The sequence below is a fragment of the Carcharodon carcharias genome, chromosome 22 (genome assembly GCF_017639515.1).
Source record: "Carcharodon carcharias isolate sCarCar2 chromosome 22, sCarCar2.pri, whole genome shotgun sequence".
In the NCBI taxonomy this organism is placed as follows: domain Eukaryota; kingdom Metazoa; phylum Chordata; class Chondrichthyes; order Lamniformes; family Lamnidae; genus Carcharodon; species Carcharodon carcharias.
In genome coordinates, this window is record NC_054488.1 from 54830751 (window position 1) to 54856132 (window position 25382).

Consider the following 25382-nt stretch of genomic DNA (forward strand, 5'->3'; position numbering starts at 1 on the left):
CACTTTAGAAAAACAGATTTATATATTCCTGCCTTATATTGTATACATGCTGTCTTCCTTCAATTCAAAATGGATAGCACATAAATAAAACATTGATGTATTAACCATCAGGAAGCTTAAACGTTTTAAGTTGCAGAAACTATATAAAAGTATGCAAGTGTTTGTGAGGAGATAAACCAATGTAAATCATAAGTATAAACAATACTCAGCAGGTCAGGCAGATCTGTGGAGAGAGAAACAGTTGTTTCTGGTCGGTAAGCTTTTGTTTGAACCAGTAATGTATACTGTAGGTATCAAAAATAATTAGGTAGAATCTATGAGAGCTTAACTTATCAGGCTGGATTTGTGCACTATGTACTTAGCACTGAAGTTTTGGAGACAACTGAAGGGTCAGGAACAAAGCCGAAGGAGGAAGGGAAAGCAGTTGGACCAGTTACTCAAAACACTTTAAAAAAAAAGATAAAGTTGATATCCAATTCTGCTCTCTTGTGCATTCCTTTTCATCGTATTTTCAAAGCTCCATCATTGGCAATCACGCCTTCAGCTGCCTATGCCCTAAGCTCTGGTATTCCCTTTGTTACACACCCCCAGGGAAACTGTGAAACAAAATAAACAAATTTACTGAGTGTTCCCCAAATGAAAAAGTTAACAATTAGAATCCACTTTTTACAGACTTTACTTTAACACGAGTCAGAAGCGAAACAAATTACACATTAACTAACAGGCAAATTATACTTCAATATAAAGGTAAACTTAATTTTGAATAGTCAATCCAACAAAGCCTTATGCAACCACGTGCTTTCACATCACTCCCCACACAATGTGGCACTATATATATGGCTGCACAGTTCCATAATATACTGTTCTTTATTCATGAAGGGTTGGTCAGGGGATACCCAACAACAGCTTTCACCTTAGAGTTTCATGGGTATAATTATCGAGGGCAAGGCACACTTCTACAAACCCTCTCTCCCTCGTGTCATGACTGTCCTGATGTGTGGCTTTCCAGATCCTTTTCAACCAACCAACAATAACACCTCAGTTCAGTTTGATCACTTCAGCACAAGCCCCCACTCCGGCCAATTAATATTTATCAGAGCGTCGAATGGCTGTAGGGCTGCTGTGTTCAGGCGAATAGCATGTCCCCTCTTCGGGTGCTGGGGGCAGGAAACCTTGTCATCCAAAAAATCCCTGCCCCTTATGTGGCTCAGTGTCAAATTTTGTTTGATAATGTTTGTGAAATTCATTGGGACATTTTTAGTACATTAAGAAAAATCTATATCAATGCAAGTTGCTTTGGCTATTCTGTTAAAATGAATATTTCCTAGATATGTACTGGTTATTTTTTTAATTGCTCTGATCCAATTGTGTTTTGGTTCCTCATTCTCTTCCCACCCTCTTACTACACACTTTTAAGTTCCATTTTATTTGAAACAACACTGTCAGGCTTGCTGAGTTTTTCCAGGTATTTTTGTATTTGTTTTAGAAGTCTCATCATTCTTCTCAATGAAGTGGTCTTCAGTCCCATTCAATAAAGGCAAGATTATAATTGTGGTCAATCCTTCAATGGCTAAGATCTTTCACACTACACCAGTGAGTCTAAGCACAAGGCATTTTAAAAGGAAAACTTGCATTTCTATAGCACCTTTCATGATGTCAGGATCTCCCAAACCACCTTACACCCTATTTTAAAATAAATTCACTGTTGTAATGTTGGACACGGGCTGCTGATTTGCATACAGCAATATTCCACAAAAAGCAACATAATAATGACCAGATAATGTGTTTTACTGATGTTTCTGGAGGAATAAATATGGACCAGGATGTCAGAGATATCTCCCATGACCCTGTTCAAAATGGTGCCATGTGATCTTTCACACCTGCCTGAGAAAGCAGAGAGGGCCTTGGTTTAACTTTCCATCCAAAAAAAGGGCACCACCAACACAGCAGCACTCACTCCTTCAGTGCTCCACGAGAGTGTCAATCTAGATTTCTGTGCTTAAGTCTCTTAAGTGAGACTAAGTCAGTGCCAGACCCGTCCTCTCACTGCAGTTTGAAACCAGAAGAAAACATCCCTGATATGTACAGTGATGTTCTAGCCTCATTATGGGCTAAATGAGATGCAAAACTCAGCTTTAGTATGTTGTGGCTTGAGTGCTATGCTTTCTTTGTGGAACATATAGATTTTACTTCTGGGTTTTAAAAAGTCTTTTTTTATTACTACTAAAAAATGTTGAATTCACATGAATACAAGTTCCATGACTCAGCTGTACACTACCATCTAAAGTTACAAAGCGCTTTAAGTTCATTGCTTTATATTGACTTTAATAAAAGCATAGTCCTGCTAGTGTGTGTGTGTGTGTGTGTGTGCGCGCGCATGCGTGTGTGTATACCCAAATACATAGCAGTAAGGAAAAATTCACCCCATTCCTCAAATGCACCTGATTAAGGCACTATGGCACTATCCAACACATGGGCTCACTGCTCTTCAGTTTCCCACAAGTCTGAAGCCAAAGATCCAGGTTTAACTGGTCCAATCTCCTCAGCAGATGCAGTTTGCAGCTGTTTTGGAAATTTAAAAGATGTATAAAAGGTGATGAGGATTAAGAAGGAAAGTTTAAGTTAAAAGGTGATTGTCTAGTCATGCATGTCGATAGAAACTTGACCCACAGAATTGCACAAATGCAGATTCCTCTGTGCTATTAAAAATAAGAATATAAGCCCTCCAAAAATATTTTTGCTGCTTGAATTGTAAACTACCTGAAAAAGCACAAGCTCGCACCTTGCCACAGAACTGCCACCAAGGAATGTCAGTCTCTCACAGGATTATTTGTCTTTTTGGGTATATGGGAAACATACTTACTGTGCAAAGTCCAATTTAACAAATGCAGATAATTAGAAAATTAGCCTCAATCAGAAGCAGTTAAATAGAAAGACATAGATTGGCAAACATGAACTCTTTGACATCATGTTAATTGCTGGCACAAACACACCATGATTCAATACTAACATCACAGAGTCCGTCTCTGACAAATTAATCTGCAGCTCTTTCTTTTATCCCTATTCAGCAAATACCTTTAACCATAGTAGGGTAGATGTTGTATGCTGGATAAGCAGTAACATTTTTTTTAAAAAGCAAATAAAGCCATGCTTTTAAGTGGTAATAAACTAGAAGGTACTATCACAACGTCTCTTTCTAAAATTTAGTGAATTTCACCAAGTAACTGTTGATCTGCAAGTCTGTCCTTTACTTAAATAAATCCTCCAGCTTAGAGTGTTAACTCGGAGGATATTTACAGTATTTTGCACTGATCACTAGAACATAAGTGTACAGACCTCATTATTTTAAGTCAACTATTACAAGAACACAAATATGTATCACTCCCAGGAATTCACAGCATTCACCAGACCAAAGTATCTAATTTTCTTTTGCTCTGGGCTGTAAGTTGGGTATGTGGCTCTGCATGTAAAATGTACATATAAATATGCTCACCGCATCACTGATTTTGAGTGTTAATAAAACACTATACATCTGAAATTTATGGGTTACAGCTAAAGTAAGCAGAATATCAGAACAGATAATAGTCCTGCTGCCAGGGATATGCAAGATTATTATTCTATATCAAAAAAAGTTCATATTTCTTATCTCTTATTGAATATGCTCACTCTTTTCTCTGATAAGAAGAAATCAATAGTTTTGTGATTCCTGAAGTTAGTTCAATTTTCTAAAGAGCTCCAGGCTGGACATCTGCTTAAAAGGAGCTGTAATAAAACTTAGCAGAAATTAACTTCCGAAAAGATGTGCTTCATCTTACATGATTAAATGTATGCCTTGATTAATCTTTTTCTCGTTTCTCCAAGGAACCCATTTGTTGAGAATTGAAGGGTAAAGTTCCCTTCCCCCAAAAAACAGGCCCTCCACATCCCTCTTCTCCACCTCCACTTTACTCCTTACTCAAAAAAAAAATCAGGAAGTTATTCCTGTGTCTACTTTGGCTGAGGGAAGGTTTTCCTTATTTTCAATTGGCCACTCAACCTTTCTGTGGCTGAATGCAATCTTTAGGATCCCATTTAGCAACATATCCTGATGAATGGAACTTAACCTAACTCATTGGACCATAAATCCATGGCAAAAGGGGAAGCAGGTTCTTGGGTTCCTGCGCAGAGCAATCACCAAACAATGTGCCAGATTTCCCTTTGAAGCATCTCTTTCTCAAAACCTAACGTTGTTTTGTCTGCCTTAGCAGCCGTATCTCCATTGATAAAATATTTTGAGTTCCGCCTCCCCCCCAATGGGTGTTTTTTTTTACATTGAAGGGCTTTCAGGAGTGAGTTTATGGCAAGAGTATTGAAACCAAAGCATTTTAAGCCCTGAAAATCTGACCAAGGAAGTCCAGGCAATTCATTTTACACTTCTATTAATGAATGTTTTATGTTATATTAACAGCTGGTTGATCCTGTTTAACTTTCTGAGGCTGGATTTTACATGCCCCCAGCAGGTGTGTTTTCGCTGGGGGAGGAATGTAAAACAGGCTGGGTGGTTAGCCCACCAGCTCCCTGCCCACCCCTGACCCAGTCCCCATAATACACCGAAATCAGCAGCCCACCTGCCATATTGAAATGAATAATTAAAAGGTTATTAGGCTTGTTAGCAGGTAGAATAAAAACCTCCACGCACCAATATAAGGTTAAAGCCTATAGGAGAAAAGGCAGGAGGGAAGTTGGTGGTGGTGGTGGTGGTGGTGGGGGGGTCGGGGGGGGGGTCACTCTCACCCCACCTCCATTTCCTTCTAAGCTGCCAGCCCTACAAAACCTGGCCCCCAACCCCGCTCCCTGAGCTCTAGGACCTCTCCCCACCCTAAAACCGCGAGGACCTATCTATCCTGGGTAGCCATGGTCTACCTCATGCTACTTCCAACAAGCCTGGCAGTGCCCACGAACTGAGCTCTGGTGCTGCCTGGACTGATGGAGCTGCCGGCCAATCAGATTGGCTGGCAGCTCCCGAGGGTGGGACTTCCTGCCACTGAGGGGTGGGAGTTCCATTGTTAAACAGTTTAGCCTGGCCACAGTGTGTTATGGCTGTGGGGCAGGCTTCCAGCAGACTTTTCTCCAGAGGGGGCGAACAGCGTGCACCCAGAGCTTAATTGAGATCAATGTAATTAATGGGAACATTAATTCGAACTTCATATGTGGCCCATAAACCTCTACTGCAAATCTCTAACAGGCCTTTGAGGATTAAAGCTTAGGCATTCCCAGCCAATGGTACACAGGAAAGCTATAAAGTCAACCTGAGATCATGTTTCATCTTAAAATAAGTCGAAGTTACATGAAACACTACTGCATCATTACTCATCTACATAAATACCACTGTCATTTTCGGAGAAATTTCCAGTGCAGAGATATTTTAGTTCAGTCCCAGGATAAAAATGAATGCCAGAACACAAATTAATTTTCACTTGGAAAAACATGTTCACAAATGACAGCCCATTTGTGAACTGAAGAACTGAATCAAGTTTGCGTGATGCAGTTTGCCTTTAGCAGAGAGAACCATCAAAGGCAAAACTGCGGCTGGGAAATTTGATTCCAATCTTTGATAATATAACGGAGAGGGGTGATGAAGGGATTGGGGTTGATTTTGTGTACTGGGACTTTCAAAGGGCATTCGGTGAAGTGTCACATACTCGACTTGTTAGCAGATTTGAAGCCCCCGGGATTAAAAGGCCCCTGTGGTAGCACGGAAGTGAAAACAGCTAAAGGACAGAAAGCAGGGGACAGTGCTAAAGAATTGTTTGTCGGGCTGTTACACCAGGGAAATTCACAAAAGGAGTCGATTGGTTTCACGCATTCAGGCACAATAAGTCAGGAAGGGGAAAGAAAGGTGCAACTCCGACTGCCATAGAAATACATCCAATGTTATTTTGTACATATACAGCACACATATTAACTGTTGGTCTTAACAGGACACATTAAATATGTGTTCTTACCTTCCTATTATAATTGCAACAAACTCCAGATTCAGAACAAGTACATTGTGGTTACAAAAAGAAACAAAGCCACTAATCTTCATTTAACACACTTGATAACACCATTCATGTTTCGCTCTCGCCTGCCCATCCAACTCCAAAAGTCAGTTTCAATATGCCATTGGGTATTCAGTGCGTCTTGCTTCCAGGGTATTTATTGTTGAAGAGGCTGATGCCAGCTTTAGAGGCGGTCTGTTTCACCTTGTCCAGTGTGGTCTTTTTAATGGCAGCGGGGGGAACAGTCTCTTGGTCAGCCAGGGACTGCAGCTCCCTAAACAGAGAAAGGTGAAGACTCATATACAAGCGCAAGAGCAGGTCAAGAAACGTGTGGAATAAATTCCCATAGCAAGCAATTAAATGACTGCCCTAAAGTAAGGTGCTACAGTCTCCTTACCTACACATTCATCTCAAAAATACATCCTACATCAGAACGAGTGATTGATCAGTGACTCCTTGCAGTAATCTAAGAACTGTGCTCACTTTCCACAACTAATGCTAAATCCAGGTGTTTATTAACTTCGGTTGTCCATTGTATTTAGTGAAGTAGCACTGGATGATGGAGGTAAAGAGGAGCAAAGGAGCTGGGAACCCAGGCTAAAGAAAGCTATTCCAAAATTAGCCCAGTAAAAACAATCTTAAGAGAATTAAAGAGGCAATCTTGCTGAGAATTTTTAAAAATATGTTACATAAAATATATACTGTTGTTAATAACAAATGGCACAACTGCAGCAGTTGACAGCCTCCTCCTCAGCCCTCAAAATCTTTTGGTAGATGACATTCCCAGGAATACAATTAAACCTCCAAACGAGAGCATCTGTTGACCACCCACAAATTGGAAGCAAAATCCAGGCCATGGCTAAATGTTCTTGGCATTTAGTTGCTGAGTTCTCCCTGATGCAAGAGATTTACAGTGGAGTAGGGGGAAGACACACACTCACACACTCAGACACACACCTCGTTCTTATACACGAAGCCTCGACGGCGTTGATGAGCAGACTGCGGAACCCCCCACTCTCCAGCAAGTGTATAGCATGGATGGTTGCACCGCCTGGTGAACACACATTATCCTTCAGCTGCCCAGGGTGCTGCTCGGACTCCAGCAGCATCTTAGCTGCTCCCTGTCAAGAAAAGATGACAAAATATATTGATGACTTTCACAAAATCCTCGATAATTAGAAACAACGTACAGCACATTTTTAATTTGAAAATCGAAGTTGCAGAAACTACCATCAATGTTAGGGTTGGACAATCAGTGACTTGTTATAACTGAACCGTCCAGGTGGACAAGCCTCTGCCTTTCATTCCAAAGGATTCTATTTAATGAAAGGTTTTGATTCGCTAAACTAAAGCAGTGGTTTAAATGGAACAGCTCCCGAGCATCAACAAAATTAACAGAGCTTTATCCACATGCTGTAGGCATTTGAGAAAAGACACAATGCGGTTTACTGACCAGCAATGCTTGAGCACCAAGTCGAACAGCCAGCCTACGAGTGAGGCCCATCTTCACTCCACCGTCTGCCAGAGCATCGATAGCTGTGAAAGCCTGGAAATAATCGTAAAGGTTACTCTTTTTTGTCTGGCAAAACATGCACCACTTCACCTTCCTTACAAATTCTTTCTCCTTCCCTCCCTCTCACCAACCTCCAATCTCTAACTTCCATTAGATGACCCACTGCTGTCTCGGAACAGCACACGACCTCGCTCCGGAAGCCTGCGATTCACTCAATCAAGATCCGTGCATCTGCAACATTGACACCTTTAGATTATATAAAAACACCTTTAATGCAGGAAAATGTCCCCCAAGGTGCTCTGCAGGAGGGTTACCAAAAAGAATATTTGCCACCGAGTCACGTAAGGAGGTATCAGGATAGGTAACCAAAAGCTTGGGCAAAGAGGTAGGATTTTAAGGAGCATCTTAATGGAGGAGAGAGGGGTAAAGAGGTTTAGGGAGGGAATTCCAGAGCTTAGGACCCAAATAGCTGAATGTGTAAATCAGGGATGCGCAAGAAGCCAGAGTTGAGACCTCGGGGGATTGTAGGGGTGAAGGAGGTTACAGCGAGATGGAGGGATGAGGCCTTGGGGGGGGCTTTAAAAAACAAGGATGAGAATTTGACAACTGAGGTATTGCCAGACCTGAACCCAATGGAGATTAGGGAGCATAGGAGTGTGGAGTGAATGGAACTTGGTGCAAGTTAGGATGAGGGCAGCAGATCTTTGGATAAGCTTAAGTTTACAGAGGATGCAGGGTGGAGGGTTGACCAGGAGAGTCTTAAAGCACACTGCTTTGACAAAATATTCCATCACCTGCCCTCCTTAGATGGCTCGTGTCAAATTTCTTAGCATGAATCTCCTTGGGAGGTTTTACTATGTTAAAGGCTTCACATAACAGGAGAGCTGCTCAGAGATGGGAGGCCGTGAGATTCAAGTAGCCCAAACACAAGTTAAGACCTGCAAGTACACATTCGGAAAAGAGTTCCCAGGATTTGTGGTGTGCGAGGATAATGAATGAATAGCTGTCTGTGTGTAGGCATGATAAAAATCAACTGATATTTATTTTCAATCCTTCTGCTCAAACAGATTTTTGTTTAGTCACAGAATATTTTACCAAGACAAAAGATGAATGGAAGGAAAACAAAGGCTTTCACAAGAAATAACCGACATACGAAATATCCTGCCATAAACTTCTTTCGAATGTGATTTTACATATAGAAATTAAACAGAATGACAATATAGAGACGGGCCACTCAGCCTAACTGGTCTACGCTGCTGTTTATTCTCCACACAAACCTCCTCCCACCCTTTTTCGTTTCCACCACCATCACCCCCAATCACCATAACCATCTTGTAATTTACCCTCATCTTTCATCACAGAATGGTTACAGCACAGAAGGAGGCCATTCAGCCCGCTATGCCTGCATTGACACTCCGAATGAGCAATGCACCTACTGCCACTCCCCTCCCCTCTCCCCTGCACATTCTTCCTTTTCAGATAATGATTCAATTCCCTCTTCAACTGAATTGAACCTGCCTCCACCACCCTCTCAGGCAGTGCATTCCACATCTTAACCACTCGCCGTGTGAAAAAGTTACTCCTCGTGTCTCCATTGCTTCTTTTGGCAATTACATTGAATCTGTGCCTACTCGTTCCTGATTCTTCCACCAATGGGAACCATTTCTGCCTATCTACTCTGTCCAGGCCCCTCCTCATTTTTAATGCCTTTATCAAATCTCCTCTCAACCTTCTCTCCTCCTAGGAAAATAGTCCCAACTTCTCCAATCTATCTACATAACTGAAGTTCCTCGTCCCACGTACATCCAATAACCTTATAGGAAATGATCAAGTTTCTGCGCCCCCCCCCCCCCCCCCCCCCCCCCCCCCCCCCCCCCCCCCCCCCCCCCGCCCCCCAACCCCACCTGCTTAGTTTCTCGCCAAATCTGAACACTTGTTGATTGGTATGTTTTGTGCACAAGGGTTGGTACATACATAGGCAGGGCCACTGCCGCTGAGTCCAGTGACTGCATCGATCAGGTCCTCCTCCACTTCCACACAATACCCGACACTGGCCATCAGCTGCTCCAGCAGATGCCCGTCTTCGACTGCTGCATGCGTTCCTGTGGCGTACACTGTGGCCCCCTCGCGTACAATCACAGGGGTGTTGGTCATTAAGCGGATCACCTTCGGAAACTCGCGCACAGTGGACAGTTTCTGTAATACCAAGCAGCTACGTGAGAAAAGTGGCACTATGGCCGAATTGTTAGCATCAAAGCTACATAGAATTGACAGCACGGAACAGGCCATTCAGCCAACTGGTCTATCCTGGTGAGCTCTTATCCCTCTTCATCTGGTCAGATCATTATATCCTTCTATTCCTTTCTCCCTCATGTGTTTATCTAGCTTTCCCCCAGATAAATCTCTGCTATTAGTTCGTCAAATGCTTATTTGAAAAACGTAGGTGGATTCCTTCAACATAAATTGTTTAGAGGCTGACTGAAGAATGAACGATAACCAGACCAGGAGGAATTAATTAACTTAGGAATAAATAATGTAGCCAGCTTTCAGCATGGGAGGCAAATGGGTGGGGAGGGGGGCACATTTTCATTCAAGGGACCAATACATAGAACAGCAATAGGCTTTCCAGCTCCTCGAGCCTGTTCTACCAATCAACTAGATCATAGTTAATTTGTACCACAACTCCATTTAGCCACCACACCTTCATATCCCTTGATACGCTTACCATGCAGAAATACATCGATCTCTGTCTTAAATGTTCCAATTTTCCCAGCATCCACTGCCTTTAAGGGGACAGAATTCCTGATTTCTATTACCCTTCATAATGTAACAAAATTCCTGTTGTATAGTTCAGGAAGTATGAGGCAAGGAATGAGGAAACTTGGCTTATCGCAGTAAATGGAGATGGTCACTAAAAAAGGAGAGAGTATGGACTCAATAGATCGAATGGCCTCCTTCCATGCTGTAAATGGCTCAAGGACGCTCAGGAAGGATAGGAAAGAAGAGGGTGAAGCTCTAGGTCAGACATTTAGAAGGAAAGAAAGCAGACTCTGAGGATATCCCCAACAAGATATTGTGGTTGGAGGTTTTTAAAGCACACAGCTACGATAGAATAGGCTTTGCTGCAGGGGATCAATGAAAGTGCAGGTGTGATTTTAACAGGAGATTTCAACTGGTAAAAAGTGATTTAGGAATGTCTCCTAGTGGCCTAGAGTCAGATTTTGAAAACACAAAACATATAATAGTTTCATGACCCATTTCCCCAAGGAAACAATAAAAGACTGTTCTCAGGTCCAATGGCAATGGGAATTGACCAGAGACCGTACAATACAACCTCTGGGTGATAGTCATCATGTTCAACAAGACCTAGTATTCAACAATCAACGACCAATACCAAGCTTTACAATTTTAATCAAAGGTCAAGTACAGGGATAGGAGGTATAGCTCAGAGAACACACTAATTGGGTAGTTGTTTATTAACCTCAGTAAGAGGAGAAATTAAAAAGTCTTCAGCATTTACACCAAGCAACAAGCAGGAGAAATAACATCTGCAAGATCAACAAGCATTTCAAAAAGCTACCCTACATGGATCAAGAACATTTTTAAAAGTCGATGAAAGAAGCATGTGTTTACAAGAACAGAAAGAGAGAGTGGGGCAGCTCACTGGGATGGAAGGGGAGAGGTAAAAGAGGGAAGAGAAGAGGGGAGGGAGGGAAAATCTTGCCATAATGAACTACCAGTCTTCAAGAAAATGGAATGCAGAGAATTGGGGACATCTGTCTAACATCACTATCTGATATAGGTCAGAAAGCACTTTGCACTCTATTCAGGGTAACTGGAGTTAGATGGTAAATGCAGCCAGACCAATATCAGTCACGCCCATTCCTTGGAACAATTTTACAGCTAAGGTACGGATGCAATCTAGAGGCGAATAAACCACGTGATAGGGATTCAAAAGGAAGTTAACTTCCTTTTTATTTATAGGTCAGCTAAGATGGGCAGAATGACCTCCCTCATCTGTTTCGCTTCTGAATAGTGACTGGCCCAACATTTAAAAGCGGCAAAAACATTCCATCAAACAAGAACCTCTGAAAGGACGTTAAGCAATTAATAGCAAAATTTCATGAGGTTACATTTGCATGGACTTCAAAGGATAAATGAATACAAATTGAATGGAAGCCCATCAGATTCACATTATGTTAATCACTCGGTGTAGTGATGAGCCACTCATGACATTTAATCTGTGCTTTCTAAAAGCTGCCCAATGTTACTGCAGTTGTTTGGAATAATCAGCAGAGTTCATCATACTCAGCAATTTTCTGGCACTCTCCTCGAAGACGGTTACCTTATTTTCAACACAGCCAATCTCCGTGTTTTTGGATATAAAAAAGTAATTATTAATAGGCCATTAGTCTTGAACTGGTTGAATGCAAGTCGTTTGTAGAGTGACTCATTGTCAAACTGCTTCGTGCCCGCTGGTGTTTTAAAACAGCTGGCTAAATCAACCTCTGCTGCTTGCTATTGTTGAGGTCATAAGAATTAAGCATTTACTCCTTCCTATACATTGCTCTCAGCCCAAGACCTGCATTGAGCAGAGCGCTGACCCACTCCCCCGATCATCAATATTCCACTCAGAGCAGCAATGTGGCTGCGCATCAGGACAGAGGGGTCATCCCACTATCTGAATTGCCGGGTTTGCACCGAGCAGTTCAGGTCAGAAATTGAGAGTCCAGTAGCGTCTCCTGGAAATCACAACCTGTTGCTGTACGTGTCAATCAATCAGGCTGAAAACTGCACCTAAATGATTAAAATGTAACTGCACAACTGAACGCAAAGAGATTATTTGGCAGTGCCAATTGTCCTGGGCAAATTTCTTCCCTCAACCACAAAATAAGTAGGTCAGCTTGGTCCCTCATCTCATTACGCTTTGTGGAACCTTGTGTATAAAATGGTGCCGGCATCCCCCAATCATTCATCGTGTGAATCAACATGGTCTATTTGAGAAACAATGGGTATTCATAGAATTTTGCAGCGCAGAAAGAAGCTGCTCATCCCAGCGAACCTGTGCTCTCTCTCTGAAAGCACTATTCGCTTTGACCTGTTTCCCTTTACACTTTAATTTTCTTGATCAAATAACTCACGTAAACTTAGGTTCCTTCTTTTAAACGCACCAAAAATTAAGAATTTTCAGCAAGTATCACAAGTCCCAATCACAGGCCATCCTAATTCACAATCCCACTGTCCTTTGAGTAACCGTATTGGTGCTTGAACGAAATTCGAGTAAAGGATTAAATCAATAAGAAGCCTCACCTTTTCTATGGAGTTAATGGTGACTCCAGCAGCACAGGACACAACTAAGTGGCGTTCTTCGATATCAGGAGCAATCTCATCCAGTACGAAAGGGATAATGGGTGGTTTGACAGCGAGAAACAGTACATCGCTCTTTTGAACGGTCTCTTTGTTGCTCAAGGTAAAATTGACACCAAGCTTCTACAAAGCAAAATTTAAAGAAAATAATCAGAAAGATTGGAACGAAGGAGCATTTCACACAGTATAGACCCTCAGAGTCGTAGTGCCATGCCCTGCACCTACCTTTACTCTTAATCACTTCCCTAAAGTTAAAATACAATTGCTATTAAATTATGGGAGCTCCGGTAATTCAATGGATATTCTGTCCAACTACCTTTGTAACATTTTAACCATGCAGTGTGATCAGAACTCTTGATCAATTAGACTGGGCCCTGTGATCTCAGTGACTCCCACCTTGTTCAGTGACAGCTTCAACCAAATATAGGAACATGAATGGGACATTCAGACCCTTGAGCATATTCTGCCTCTCAATTAAATTATGACTGACCTGCACCTTCAACTCCACCTATTTGCCTGGGTTTTGAAATCCTTAATATTATTGCCTGACAAAAATCTATCAATCTCAGTTTTTCAATTTTCAACTAACCCCCAGACTTTGAGAGGGGAAAGAGTGGCCTAGCGGTACTGTCACTGTCACTAGACTAGTGAACCAGTGACCCAGGCTATTGTCCTGGGGAGAAGGGTTCAAATCCCACCACAATAGCCAGTGAAATTTAAATTCAATTCATAAATGTGGAAATGAAAGCTAGTCATCAATGATGGTGAACAGGAAACTATCATCAATTGCCATAAAAAAGATGCTCAAAATCATGAGGGGTCTGGACAAAGTAGATAGGGAGAAACTGTTCCTGCTCATAAAAGGAAAGAGACTGCACAGATTTAAAGTGATTTACAGATGTGAGGGAAAAAAACCTTTTCACACAGCGAGTGATTCAGGTCTGGCATGCACCACCTCACTGGAAGTGTGGCGGAGGTAGGTTCAATCGAGGCATTCAGGAGGGCATTAGGTGATTATTTAAATAGAAACAATGTGCAGGGTTACAGGGAAAAGGCAGCAGAATGACACTGAGAGTCATAATGCTCATTCAGAGAGTCAGCACAGACATGAAGGGCCGAATGGCCTCCTTCTGCACAGAAACAATTCTGTGATTCTGAAAAACCCATCTGGTTCACTAATGTCCTTTAGGGAGGGGAACCTGCTGTCCTTACCTGGTCTGGCGCACATGTGACTCCAGACCCACAGCAAAGCGGCCGACTCTTAAAAGCCCTCTGAGATGGTCTAGCAAGCCACTCAGTTCAAGGACAATTAAGGATGGGCAACAAATGCTGGCCTTGTCAGCGACACCCATATCCCATGAAAGGATCATTTTTCTTTACAAAACTAACCTTTGGTGTAAAGAAATGTTTTCTGGCATCCTCCCCAAATGCCTCCGCTCTACTGTTAAGGTTAAGCTCCCTTGGGAAAAGCAGAAGTTGATCCCAATTTAAAATCCAAGAAAACTGCCAGATAATAAATAGACTACGCGGGGAGGCACTAGGTTAAAACCAGGCCTGGCATTTAGGAACGCTTTTGTGCTTATTCAGGAGATTTGACCAAAGGGAGGGTGTAGGAAGACACAATTGGAGTCTCTGTGTCTCCCTTTTGTTCCTTCGTGTCAAAGTTGAGAATGCCATCCCTGTTGATGTAAATCAGAATCTGCAACCTTCTCCCACTCTCTGCATGAATAGACAATTTATGTGAGTTTTAGGGATGAAACTAAAAAGGCAACACCCATTTTTTACTACTCGCTAATTATCTAAAGGGACGGGGTACATTGGATAAAAGGCTCTGGTAACCAAGACCAGCAGATTATTAAATGAAGTGTGACAAGTTTGACAACGTGTTATTTTACTGTCATCCTAACAGATGATGACCACAAATAGGTCAATATTTAGCCAACAGGATAGCAAGTGTTTGAGAGGGCGCAATAGCTCATCCGCTTTCTACAGTGGGCAATAAACACATATTTTAGTTGGTTGAGATTTTTTTTTAAAAAAAGAGGAGCAAACAAGATCCTTTAATGACAAGGCAGACCAGAGTAAGATTAGGATTGGGATTGAAAGTTAAAAGTAGACCAGAACAGGGGTGGTCAGTCCGTAGGTCCAGCTGAAGCTTTTGGGCACGATTCTTCAACACATCCTCAGCCCCAGGATTGTCACACAGCTAGAAAATCAATGCTTTAGCAGGCAGCACGGCTAGAAAATCAATGCTTTAGCAGGCAGCACGGCTAGAAAATCAATGCTTTAGCAGGCAGCACGGCTAGAAAATCAATGCTTTAGCAGGCAGCACAGATAGAAAATCAATGCTTTAGCACACAGCACAGCTAGAAAATCAATGCTTTAGTACGCAGCACAGATAGAAAATCAATGCTTTAGCACACAGCACAGCTAGAAAATCAATGCTTTAGTACGCAGCACAGCTAGAAAATCAATGCTTTAGCATGCAGCACAGCTAGAAAATAAATGCTTTAGCACACAGCACAGATAGAAAATCAATGCTTTAGCATGCAGCACAGCTAGAAAATCAATGCTTTGGCACGCAGCACAGCTAGAAAATCAATGCTTTAGCAGGCAGCACAGCTAGAAAATAAATGCTTTAGCACGCAGCACAGCTAGAAAATCAATGCTTTAGCATGCAGCACAGCTAGAAAATCAATGCTTTAGCATGCAGCACAGCTAGAAAATCAATGCTTTAGCATGCAGCACAGCTAGAAAAATCTATGCTTTAGTATGCAGCACAGCTAGAAAATCAATGCTTTAGCACGCAGCACAGCTAGAAAATCAATGCTTTAGCACGCAGCACAGCTAGAAAATCAATGCTTTAGCACGCAGCACAGCTAGAAAATCAATGCTTTAGTATGCAGCACAGCTAGAAAATCAATGCTTTAGCACACAGCACAGCTAGAAAATCAATGCTTTAGCACGCAGCACAGCTAGAAAATCAATGCTTTAGCACGCAGCACAGCTAGAAAATCAATGCTTTAGTATGCAGCACAGCTAGAAAATCAATGCTTTAGTATGCAGCACAGCTAGAAAATCAATGCTTTAGCACACAGCACAGCTAGAAAATCAATGTTTTAGTATGCAGCACAGCTAGAAAATCAATGCTTTAGTATGCAGCACAGCTAGCAAATCAATGCTTTAACACACAGCACAGCTAGAAAATCAATGCTTTAGTATGCAGCACAGCTAGAAAATCAATGCTTTAGTATGCAGCACGGCTAGAAAATCAATGCTTTAGCATGCAGCACAGCTAGAAAATCAATGCTTTAGTATGCAGCACAGCTAGAAAATCAATGCTTTAGTACACAGCACAGCTAGAAAATCAATGCTTTAGTATGCAGCACAGCTAGAAAATCAAAGCTTTAGCACGCAGCACAGCTAGAAAATCAATGCTTTAGTATGCAGCACAGCTAGAAAATCAATGCTTTAGTACACAGCACAGCTAGAAAATCAATGCTTTAGTATGCAGCACAGCTAGAAAATCAATGCTTTACCATGCAGCACAGCTAGAAAATCAATGCCTTAGTATGCAGCACAGCTAGAAAATCAATGCTTTAGCACACAGCACAGCTAGAAAATCAATGCTTTAGCATGCAGCACAGCTAGAAAATCAATGCTTTAGTATGCAGCACAGCTAGAAAATCAATGCTTTAGCACGCAGCACAGCTAGAAAATAAATGCTTTAGCACGCAGCACAGCTAGTATATCAATGCTTTAGCATGCAGCATAGCTAGAAAATCAATGCTTTAGCACGCAGCACAGCTAGAAAATCAATGCTTTAGTATGCAGCACAGCTAGAAAATCAATGCTTTAGCACACAGCACAGCTAGAAAATCAATGTTTTAGCATGCAGCACAGCTAGAAAATCAATGCTTTAGTATGCAGCACAGCTAGAAAATCAATGCTTTAGCACACAGTACAGTTAGAAAATCAATGCTTTAGTATGCAGCACAGCTAGAAAATCAATGCTTTAGCACACAGCACAGCTAGAAAATCAATGCTTTAGTATGCAGCACAGCTAGAAAATCAATGCTTTAGCACACAGCACAGCTAGAAAATCAGTGCTTTAGTATGCAGCACAGCTAGAAAATCAATGTTTTAGCATGCAGCACAGCTAGAAAATCAATGCTTTAACACACAGCACAGCTAGAAAATAAATGCTTTAGTACACAGCACAGCTAGAAAATCAATGCTTTAGTACGCAGCACAGCTAGAAAATAAATGCTTTAGTATGCAGCACAGCTAGAAAATAAATGCTTTAGCACGCAGCACAGCTAGAAAATCAATGCTTTAGCACGCAGCACAGCTAGAAAATCAATGCTTTAGCACGCAGCACAGCTAGAAAATCAATGCTTTAGCACGCAGCACAGCTAGAAAATCAATGCTTTAGCACGCAGCACAGCTAGAAAATCAATGCTTTAGTGCACAGCACAGCTAGAAAATCAATGCTTTAGTAGGCAGCACAGCTAGAAAATCAATGCTTTAGTATGCAGCACAGCTAGAAAATCAATGTTTTAGCATGCAGCACAGCTAGAAAATCAATGCTTTAGCACACAGCACAGCTAGAAAATCAATGCTTTAGCACGCAGCACAGCTAGAAAATCAATGCTTTAGTATGCAGCACAGCTAGAAAATCAATGTTTTAGCATGCAGCACAGCTAGAAAATCAATGCTTTAGCACGCAGCACAGCTAGAAAATCAATGCTTTAGTATGCAGCACAGCTAGAAAATCAATGCTTTAGTACGCAGCACAGCTAGAAAATCAATGCTTTAGCACGCAGCACAGCTAGAAAATCAATGCTTTAGCACGCAGCACAGCTAGAAAATCAATGCTTTAGTACGCAGCACAGCTAGAAAATCAATGCTTTAGTACGCAGCACAGCTAGAAAATCAATGCTTTAGCACGCAGCACAGCTAGAAAATCAATGCTTTAGTACGCAGCACAGCTAGAAAATCAATGCTTTAGTACGCAGCACAGCTAGAAAATCAATGCTTTAGCACGCAGCACAGCTAGAAAATCAATGCTTTAGTATGCAGCACAGCTAGAAAATCAATGCTTTAGCACACAGCACAGCTAGAAAATCAATGCTTTAGTACACAGCACAGCTAGAAAATCAATGCTTTAGTACACAGCACAGCTAGAAAATCAATGCTTTAGTATGCAGCACAGCTAGAAAATCAATGCTTTAGTACACAGCACAGCTAGAAAATCAATGCTTTAGTACACAGCACAGCTAGAAAATCAATGCTTTAGTACACAGCACAGCTAGAAAATCAATGCTTTAGTACACAGCACAGCTAGAAGCAGTCCTGGCGCATGGCCCCAGGTGGGATGCGTGTTCATCCAATGCAGAGGGAGTTCTGGTTATCCACACAAGACAGCAATGTAGCTTCGGTGTTATCGCTAAGTAACGCATGGCCAGCCAATGTTGTGCTGGCAACATTAAATAAGCTCTACCCCCTATCGCTGGCTGCTGTGAAAGCTGCCCTGAAGTGGATCCCATACCATGTTATTCACATTTTTTTTATCCTTTGATGGGACGTGGGCATCAGTGGCAAGGCCAGCATTTGTTGTCCATCCCCCAATTGCCCTAGAACTGAACATTTCAGAGGACAGTTAAGAGCGAAGCACATTACTGTGGGTCTGGAGTAACATGGCAGATTTCCCTCCTTGAAAGGGTATTGGTGATGGGTTTTTATGACAATCAATGATCATTTCATGGTCACTATTACTGCCTGGCTTTTAATTCCGATTTTATTAATTGAACTTAAATTAAATTTGAACCCTTGTCCCCAGAGATAGGGCAGAATTTTGCCCTTAGTGGGCGTATGGACCCCACCAGCTCAGTGGCAGGTGGACAGCCAAACCCTGCCACCGAAACAGGGCCCGCCGCCATTTTGAGTGGGCGGGACAATTAAGGCTCGCCCAGCTGCCTGCTCAACAGGAAGTGCAATGCGCTTCCTGTGCCGGGGTGGAGGGAGGGAATCCCAGCTGTCAAAGTGCGCTCTTTCACGCATGTGTGCGAAAGAGAGCACATCTCTCTGAGACAAAATCCTGTCTCAGGGAGATTCGTGACAGGTAAGTAAAGTCTAAAAATAGATAAATATTGAAATTATTAACATGTCCCCCTCTTGTGACAATATCACACAAGATGAGACATGTTAATAATAAACACATAAAATTTATTAAATGTTTAAAAAACAGACATGAAACTTCATTCCGCCAGTGGATGAGGTTTCATGTATTATCTGAAGCCCACTGGGGCTCCTGGCCTGCCCGACAGCCTTAAGCTTGGACAGGCAGGTCTTTAATTATCTTAACTAGACTGTCAATGGCCTCAGTTGGCCATTGAAAGGTCGGTGGGCAGACAGCTGATTTCGCTGTCCACCCGCTTTCGTAAAAATTTAAAGGGACCGGGATGACGTTGGGGGTTCCTCCTGATGTCATCCCGCATCATTTTCTGCTCAACGAGCGGGCCCCGCCCCCAAATCGCTGAGGGGAAAATCCTGCCCATAATGTCCCCCATTATCCTTGTCTCTGGATTACTAGTCCAGTAACACTGCCACTCTTCCAGTGACTCCTCATAATAATTTTACTATTCAAAAGAGACAGTGTCATGGTGAATTGGTAAAGCAAAGATGGTGATTCCTACCCTCAGACTTCCGACAGTGGGCAACTCCTGGTCTGGTGAACTTGCTGTAATCTTGTGCGCAGCTAAAACACCTGAGGATGAAAAATCATGCTTCAGAAAATGAAGTTTAAGTAAATGGGAAAAGAAGCACCATCCAATCTAACTCTTCTTCACAGAAGCTCTGAAGAAGAGTCATACGGACTTGAAACGTTAATTCTGTTTTCCTCTCCACAGACACTGTTGGAACTGTTGAGTTTTCCCAGCATTTTCTGTTTTTGTCTCAGGTTTCCAGCATCCGCAGTATTCTGCTTTTATCATCCAATCTAATCCCACTTTCTAGTTCTTTGCCGCAGCCCCCTAAGTTAGGGCGCTTCAAGTGCATATCCAAGTATTTGTCCAAATGCAAACAGGGTTTCTACCTCGACCACCCTCTGAAGTAACAGGTTCCAGGCCCTACCACCCTCTGGGTGAAAAGAAATTCTCCTCAAATTCCATCTAATCTTTCCACCAAGTACTTTAAATCTGTGCCCCTGGTAATTGACCCCTCTGTAGAGGGAAATAGATCCTTCTTATCCGTTCCATCTATGCCCATCATAATGTCATACACCTCAATTAAATTGCCCCTCAGCCATTTCTGCTGCAAACCTTTCGCCAACCTTTCACCTTAGGAGGTGAATTTTTCATCAGAGTGGTGAGAATGGGAGCTCAGACCCTCTGGGTTGCTAGCCCATCACTACAGTGCTACGTGCTGTGAGCTCTTCAACATGTGCTAACACAGAAAATAGGTGCCAGATGGAAACTCTCACTCATTCCAGGTTAGTGGTCATCTGTAGCTACAATGTTGCTTCACAATGCTAAGAGACTGGCAAACTAATCGCCAATGACATCTCAGCCAATAGAGCAAACCGGAGTTTAGTTTTATATTCTCCCCATGACTGAGTAGCTTTACCAGCTAAATGACTACTTCTGAGCAGCAAGGGGGCCCACCGGCCACTACAAAGTCTGGTGGCGCTCTGGCCAACCCATAGGTGGGGGAAAGGCACTGGGTGAGTTGCTCATTCGGAGAGCCAATACAGGCACGATGGACCTAATGGCCTCCTCCTGTGCTGTAACAATTCTGCGATCCTGTGACTTCTGGGAGCCCTGATGGAATAAAGTTTTCAATTGGTAACGGAAACCCAGCTGCCAGGGCTGGTGGCTCCTCTGGGGCCATTTAATTGCTGCACTGCTGTGTCTGTGATAGATATCCTGCCCCAAGAGCGACCAGCCAGAGGCCAAAACAGCTTTGCGGTACCAGCAGCACCACCAGGAGCAGTGGCAACTGTCAGTATTGCACTGGGGCCTACCCAGAGGATCAGAGATAGATCCTCCAGAGTCAGGTAAGCGGAGCGGGATGAGGTTCCCAGGAAGGGAGACATTGACCGGGGATGGAGGGGTTTGGGTCAACAACAAGGTGGGGGGGGGAGGGGGGGGGCAAACCTTTCCTGGTGCCAGGTCCTGCAAATCGGGCGCAAGGTGCCTCAGCACAAGGCAGCCCACCCCGCCCCCAAGATGGCTGCAGGCAAATCCAGACAGGGTTTCTTGGGCAGCCTTTCCAGATGATGAGACCCCACCTGCCACTGGGTAAATACCAGTGGCAGAGGGATGAGGCCCATGAGTGGCCATTTAAGGGTCTCAATTGGCCTCTGGGCATAAAGGCCCCCAGCAGGCCTTCCCACCCCGAATTTAATCGGAGGGAGACGGGAATCTCCCACCTGATCACACCCACCCCCACCTTCAAACTCACCAGGAGTTGTTACCAGTCTCACTTAGCATGCTCAGAGATCACCCGTGGTATTTCTCAAAAGAAGTCAGATTACACATTGCTTTAAAAGTGTAATGACAGAGGGGGTTTTACAGAGGCTACAGCTAGTAATTCTCCCAAAGTTCATGTGTTGCATTTTCCAACACCTCATGTAAGGTGGTGCCATGCTAACAACTGTTATTGCTTACATTCTGAAGGAGCTCCTGTTGAACTGTGAATTCATCCTGTACTCAAAGTTCACAAGGTATGAGAGGGGACACAAGGAAAAACTTTTCACCCAGAGGGTGGTGGGCATCTGGAATTCGCTGCCTAAGTTGGTGGTTGAGGCTGAAATGCTCAACTCATTTAAAAGGTACCTGGATCTGCACCTGAAGTGTTGTAACCTGCGAGGCTACAGACCAGGGGCTGGAAAGTGGGGTTAAAAATGAGAGGCTAGTTTCTTTTCTTTCGCTCTTTCTTTGGCCAGCATGGATATGATGGGCTGAATAGCCTCTCTCTGCATTGCTTAAGAAAAACCACAAAGGGATTTGGCAACCTCCTCACCAGGAAGTTTTTCTGAAGGTAAAGTAATTGTTAAGATCTTTGGCCTTACTGGTCAACTTTGACCAAGGAAAGGATTGATTTTAACTTGTGAAGTATCCACGTATGGAGTAGGGGCTTTATCTTCACATCAGATGGCTCCAAACGACCCATTGGCCATACATCTCACACGCTCAGTGCCGCAGAGCAACAATATTCTCGAATTGAGAAGGAGGGTTTGTCTGTTGTGTTTGGTGTTCGGGAATTCCATCAATAACTCCACAGTTGCCAGATTCACATTATATCCAACCACAAGCCTCTGCTTGGATTATTTCGAGAGGATAAGGCGATAGCCCCCGCTCCCCCCCACCATCACATCTGCTCACATCCAGAGGTGGGCACTGATATTGGCTGCTTATGAATACACTTTTATTCACCAATTGGGAAGCCAGATCGCACATGCTGACCCGCTGAGCTGCCTCCCCCTGCCAGATAACAACGTGAAGGTTCCAATTCCCCAGGAACTTGTCTGAGTACTAAATTTTTTGGATTCCTCTCCTGTCCAGGTCAAACAAATCTGTGAGTGGACAAGCCGGGATACGCTTTTATTTGATGCACGAGAGTAGATCTTGAATGAATGGTCAGGCGAGCCAAAGTCTGATGGCCTGAAGCCCTATTTCAATCGCAGCTATGAGCTCACCTGCCAGGACGGCATATTGCTCTGGGGAGCAAGGGTCATTGTGCCCCCAAGAGGGCGAAGGCCATGACTGGCTGAATTACATAGCGCTCACCCTGGCATTAGTAGGATGAAGATGTTCTACTTGTGGAGGCCAGGGATGGACGCAGACATTGAAACCTTAGTCAAAAGTTGTCTTCAATGCCAGCAGGTGCAAAAGCTATCCACCTTAGCTCCATTGCATTCCTGGAAATGGATGGGACGGCCATGGATGTGCCTCCAGTCGACTACATGGGGCCCTTCTTGGGCACAATGTTCCTTTTACTAATAGACGCCCACTCCAAGTGGATGGATGTCTACGAAGTCCGGTCACCCACGCCTGCTGCCACCATAGAACATTTGTGACAGAGTTTTGCAGTGCACGGGTTACCAGGGGTGCTCATGTCAGACAATGGCACTGCATTTACCAGCAGGGAGTTCCATAGGTTTACAACACTCAGCGGAATAACTCCTATCAAAACCTCATCTTACCACCTCGCCTCTAGTGGTTTGGCTGAGCGGGTGGTCCAAACTTTTAAGTCCGGAATGAAAGACCTGGACAGGGATTCCATCAGCACCAGATTGTCACGGTTCCTGTCCGGTTCACATACCGGACGACACCACACACGACCACCGGTATTGCCCCCACTGAATTACTAATGAAGAGATGGCTCCTCACCAGTGTAACTCTTATTAGGCCAATTTAGGGCAGAGGGTGGAGCGAATTCAAGAGGCCCAGAAAACTAGACATGATGGCCATAATCATGAAAGAAATTTCATGATGGGAGACACAGTTCTCGTGAAGATCTTTGGAGATGGGCCCAACTGGCTATTAGGCAAAGTGAGGGCCTTGACAAGTCCTCTCTCCTATAATGTATGGTAAATGGCCGAATAATTAAACGACATGTGGATCATCTCCAGAGAAAAGAGACAGTCCCACAAGAAGGAATGCTGTGATCATTTGCGTTTGAGTCTGCACTGCACATGGAAAATGTGTGACATGATTTGAAAGTGCTGGTGGGGCCTGTTGGACCCGAGAGAGTCGAAGACACAAACTTGCCCACTTCCACCGAAGAGCCTGGTGGACAGTTGGCCCCTGAAAAGGGGGTCTCGGATAAACCAGCCGTTGAGCTATGACACTCGAAAAGTCCGAGTAAGCCTCCTGAGAGACTTGACTTGTAAATAGTTATTCATGTAAATAGGTGGGATGTTGTGATGCTTGTCAATGGTACTTTCAAAGAGGGAGGGATGTGGTAAAGTGGCTTGCTAAGAGAATGTAGTTAGTTGACCATGTGACTATATTGGCCAATGGCTACACAGTGCAGGCTCCTTGGGTAACTAAGTCCAGAGCTGGAGGTGATTGTGGAAGCACACATGGGGTCAGTGCTCTGTTCTTAGTTCCAACAAACCATCCGTGTTTGTTCAGTTAATCGATCTCTCTGCCTATTTTGTTTCAAGCACCAACTAACCGGTTAGAATCAAGAGTGGACAAAGCGAACCTGATAACCAAAAACATAAAACCTGAGAGATGTCCAGAGACTATTCACTCCTTCAATCAATCAATCTGGCCAACTGTTAATTGGGACGTTCCACACGGAAGGAGCTGTAGCAATGCTTGAGGTCCTCAGTTGATAAGCGACATGTCAGACTCGCAGCCAGTGTTTCCGAGTTGCCTGTGAAGACAGACAGCAGTCCGCTCCACGACAGAGCTTTACCTGACCTCTCTCACCTGCAGCCGTGAATCCCCGGGCCAGAGCAAAGGCTAACTGGCCCGCTCCAATGAATCCGACACTCATGGCTGTATCCCTTTGTGACAGCGATCCGGAACACCTCGCCGACCCTCACCTAGAACACAAAAACCAGGCGAAAATCAGTCACCCTGCCCGGGGGTTTAGAGTCGATCCCACATCCCCAGCCACTGCAGCCCCTTTACCTTCCGCACTGCTCCCGGGGAACCAGCCCCGCCAACGTGGCTGAGCGAGGTGTCAAACCGAGCAGCCTCCAGAGCGACAGCCGCCTCCGCCAATGGGCTCGAGAGTTGCAGCTAGGACCCGCCCATCCGCTCGGGTTGCACCAATAGGTAAAGAGCAGGGCGGGGTTCCTGGCATGAGGGTGTATTCCGTCTCGCAACGGGAGCTCAGCATTGCATCATTTCACAGGCCGGAGTGGGGAGGTGTCTGTGTCAGTCCCAACTCCCTGATGGCCCATTCAGAGCCTGAAAGTGGCATTGCCGAACGCTCTCCCCAACAAGAGTTAGGGGATAAAAGCAAAAAACTGCGGATGCTGGAAATCTGAAACAAAAACAAAAATAGCTGGAAAAACTCAGCAGGTCTGACAGCATCTGCAGAGAGGAACAGTTAACATTTCGAGTCCCCATGACTCTTCATCGGAATAAAGAGTTAGAAGAGGTGATGGTATAGTGGTATTGTCGCTGGAGCTCTGAGTAATACCCTGGGGACCTGGGAGCCACAGCAGATGGTGGAATTTGAATTCAACAAAAATCTGGAATTAAAACTATTGCTGATTGTTGTAAAAACCCATCTGGTTCACTAATGTCCTTCAGGAAAGGAAATCTGCTGTTCTTACCTGGTCTGGCCTACATGTGACTGCAGACCCACAGCAATGTGGCTGACTCTCAAATGCCCTCTGAACAAGGGCAATTAGAGAGGGGCAATAAATGCTGGCCTAACCAGTGACACTCACATCCAATGAATTAAAAAAAGACACTGGCTGAAAGAGTGGCTTGTCTTTTACTGTCGAGAGACTT

At 43.7% G+C, this 25382-nt stretch overlaps 1 protein-coding gene across 1 annotated transcript; it reads right to left on the bottom strand.

Annotated features, from left to right (window-relative positions):
• On the bottom strand, positions 1–24642 carry LOC121293957 (pyrroline-5-carboxylate reductase 1, mitochondrial-like). The gene is made up of 8 exons (XM_041217446.1): positions 24549–24642; positions 24345–24460; positions 19599–19669; positions 12844–13023; positions 9508–9729; positions 7474–7566; positions 6978–7141; positions 1–6294 (listed from the first exon to the last, which is right to left on the bottom strand). The coding sequence occupies exons 2-8, from the start codon at positions 24409–24411 to the stop codon at positions 6153–6155; spliced, it is 939 nt and encodes a 312-aa protein (XP_041073380.1). The 5' UTR covers positions 24412–24460; positions 24549–24642; the 3' UTR covers positions 1–6152.
• Between the last annotated feature and the right edge of the window lie 740 nt (positions 24643–25382).